The sequence below is a fragment of the Asparagus officinalis genome, chromosome 5 (genome assembly GCF_001876935.1).
Source record: "Asparagus officinalis chromosome 5, Aspof.V1, whole genome shotgun sequence".
Taxonomy (NCBI): domain Eukaryota; kingdom Viridiplantae; phylum Streptophyta; class Magnoliopsida; order Asparagales; family Asparagaceae; genus Asparagus; species Asparagus officinalis.
In genome coordinates, this window is record NC_033798.1 from 126,400,661 (window position 1) to 126,404,004 (window position 3,344).

At 42.5% G+C, this 3,344-nt stretch overlaps 1 protein-coding gene across 1 annotated transcript in view; it reads right to left on the reverse strand.

Moving 5' to 3' along the window:
• LOC109842573 overlaps positions 1-1,808 on the reverse strand; it is a 14,674-nt gene extending 12,866 nt beyond the window's left edge. The window contains exon 1 of the mRNA XM_020411433.1: positions 1,591-1,808. Within this exon, the coding sequence (XP_020267022.1) occupies positions 1,591-1,808 (218 nt within the window). The remainder of the gene's footprint in view (positions 1-1,590) is intronic.

A 3,344-nucleotide genomic window follows, 5' to 3' on the forward strand; every position in this document is an offset into this window, starting at 1 on the left:
CGGCATCTCCGAACGAAAACACCATCATATTGTAGAGACCGGTCTTACACTCTTGCATCTTCATGCCTCAATGCCCCTCTCGTACTGGTCCTATGCCCTACCTCCTACCACCTATCTCATAAATCGCCTTCCAACGCCCACCCTCTCAATGAAATCACCGTTTCAGTGTCTCTTCTCCACCACCCCAAATTATGCCAAACTTCGAGTCTTTTGGTTGTATATGTTATCCATGAATTCGTCCCTACGCTTCTCACAAACTACAGACCTGCTCCACTCCTTGTGTTTTTATTGGTTACTCTGTTACTCAAAGCGCCTATCTATGTCTTGATCTCTCTACAAACCGTGTATATGTCTCCCATCACTTTGTTGAGTCCCTATTTCCGTTCAACTCTTGGTCATCACCCTACCCCACAGGTACTAGCCCACCTACTGACCCGTCGTCCTCTTGGGATATCCCTCATCACTTTGTTCCCCAACCATCTCCTGTGTACTCACCAACCGTCACCCCATCCTCACCACAAAGCCTAAACCCCACTGCCTCAACCCCCATATCCCCACTATCCAGTCCAGTGACCCACACTCTGCCCAGTCCAACACCTCTGTCCGAGCCCTCCCCACCCCCAGTCCCCTATCACCTGAGGCCCCACCTCCACCGTATACTATCACCATCCGGTCAATGAATAATATCTCTAAGCCTATTCAAAAACTTAACCTCACTGCCCAACATCTTCCTCTTTCTGAAACCGAACCGACAACTATGTCACAGGCTCTTTCTCATTCCTCTTGGCGACAAGCCATGTTCGATGAATTTATGGCCCTTGTTCACAATGGAACATGGATATTGGTTCCCCTGTCTCCTTCTCAAAATGTTGTAGGGTACAAATGAGTCTTTCGTATCAAAAGGAAACCTGACGATTTGTGGATAGGTACAAAGCCCGGTTAGTGGCTAAGGATTTTCATCAACGGCCAGGGGTGGACTATAGCGAGACATTCAGTCCAGTTAATAAAACAACCACTATCTGTCTAGTTCTCTCACTTGTGGTCAGCCAATCATAGCCTCTCTGACAGCTTGATGTCAATAACGCCTTCTTGCAAGGCACTCTCCATGATCAGGTTTTCATGATGCAACCGCCAGGGTTTATTGACAAGGATCGCCCTGACCATGTTTGCTCTCTCCAAAAAGCTCTCTATGGACTCAAGTAGGATCCAAGAGCTTGGTACCAAGAGTTGCATGACTATTTGCTCTCTCTTGAATTTTATAACTCTCTAGCAGATGTGTCTCTGTTTATCTTCTCTGATGTAGGTATCACTCTTTATATTCTAGTCTATGTGGATGACATTATCATCATTGGTAATAATTTGGCCCGGGTTGACTCCATTATTGCCTTACTTGGTCGTCGTTTCTCCATCAAAGATCTTGGTCCACTTTACTTCTTTTTGGGTGTAGAAGTTGTCTCGCATTCTCTTGGTGTTGTTCTGTCTTAGCGCCGCTATATTATGGATCTTCTCACACGGACCAAGATGGCCACGTCCTGTCCTATCCATACCCCCTAGCGACGGCGACCTTGCTCTGACATGACAGTGGTGTACCACTCTCGGACGGTTGTGACTACCGCAGCATCATTGGCGGCCTCCAGTATCTTTCCCTCACCCGTCCTGACATCTCCTATGCTGTCAACAAGTTGTCCCAATTCATGCAAGCTCCAACCACTGATCACTTGAATGCTACAAAACGGGTCCTTCGTTATCTCCAATGGACTATTGATCAAGGTCGTCTTCTTCGCCGTCAAAGTCCTCTCTCTCTTCATGCTTACTCAAACGCTGACTGGGCCATTGATAAAGATGATTTCTCCTCCACCAGCACGTACATCATTTTCTTGGTCCATAACGCTATCTCCTGGTGCTCCAAAAAGCAACACACTATTGCCCGCTCATCCACAGAAGCCGAATATAGATCAGTGGCGTCCACGACCGCGGAAACTAGATAGATCCTCTCACTTCTTACAGAACTCGGCATCACTATCCCCCTTCAACTTGTGATTTATTGTGACAATGTTGGTGCCACTCAGCTCTGTGCCAACCCAGTATTCCACTCTCAAATGAAACATGTCACTATTGACTATCATTTCATCAGGTAACATGTTCAACATGGTATTCTCCGCGTCTTTAATGTTCGCTCCGAAGATTAACTCGCTGATATGCTTACAAAGCCTCTTCCATCCACGCAGTTTACAAACCTATGCACCAAGATTGGACTATCTTCCGGACACTCCATCTTGCGGGGGCATGACAGAATATAATATTTGACAGAATATAATATTTCCTACCATCATTGTTTATCTTATTACCATGTATAGTTGTTACCTTATTTATCTTATTACCATGTATAGTTGTTACCTTGTAATCTACTTACCATATATAGTTGTTACCTAATAGGTCTCTACATGTGAGATCTATAAATACTCTTGTATTCTCCTTATATCAATTCAATTCGAAAATTATATTCTTCCTTTTATCTCTTCAATATTGTATATTTCTCTTGTGATTTAATCTTCAAGTTCATGTGTAACTTGGAGAGATTATACTCTTGATTCATAGTAAAATATTTTTCTCTGGATTGCCCCGTGAATGTAGACACAATTTGCCGAACTACGTTAAATTTTGGTGTTTGTTTGCTTATGGTATTTTTATTGGTGCCGTGATTCGTTTAGTGTTTACTTTCGCAGATTAATCTCCATAAAATCCCTAATAATTTGTATCAGAGCTCTGGTTTGAGACGTACTTTGGGATAAAAAAATGGAGAGTTTTGGCATAATGATGAAATTTGATGGTTCTAATTGGTAAGTATGAAAGTCTAAAATGAAAGATATTTTATATTGTAAAGATTTACATGACTCTATTGAGGGAGAGGGAGATGAAGCCAAGTCAGAAAAGATAAGTGATAAAGAATGAGAGAAACAACACAAGAAGGCGATCAGTTATATTCAAATGTGGATCGACGTTAGTGTATTTCATCATATATCAGGTGAGACTAATGCAAATCTCTGTGGAAGAAGCTTGAGGGTCTCCACGAGCATAAGACGGCGTGAAACAAGGCATTTATTATGAGGCGGTTGGTGAACTTGAAATTCAAAGAAGGAAGTAGCATAACATGACACTTGAATAAATTCAAGAGTTTGATTAATCAGTTAGCTACCATGAAGATGACTATCGATGATGAGCTACATGCTTTATTGCTATTGGGTTCTTTGCCAAACAGTTAGGAGACGTTGGTTGTGACAATTAGCAACGCAGTTCCAGATGGTGTGTTATCAATGAGTATGATTACTAATAGTTTATTCAAT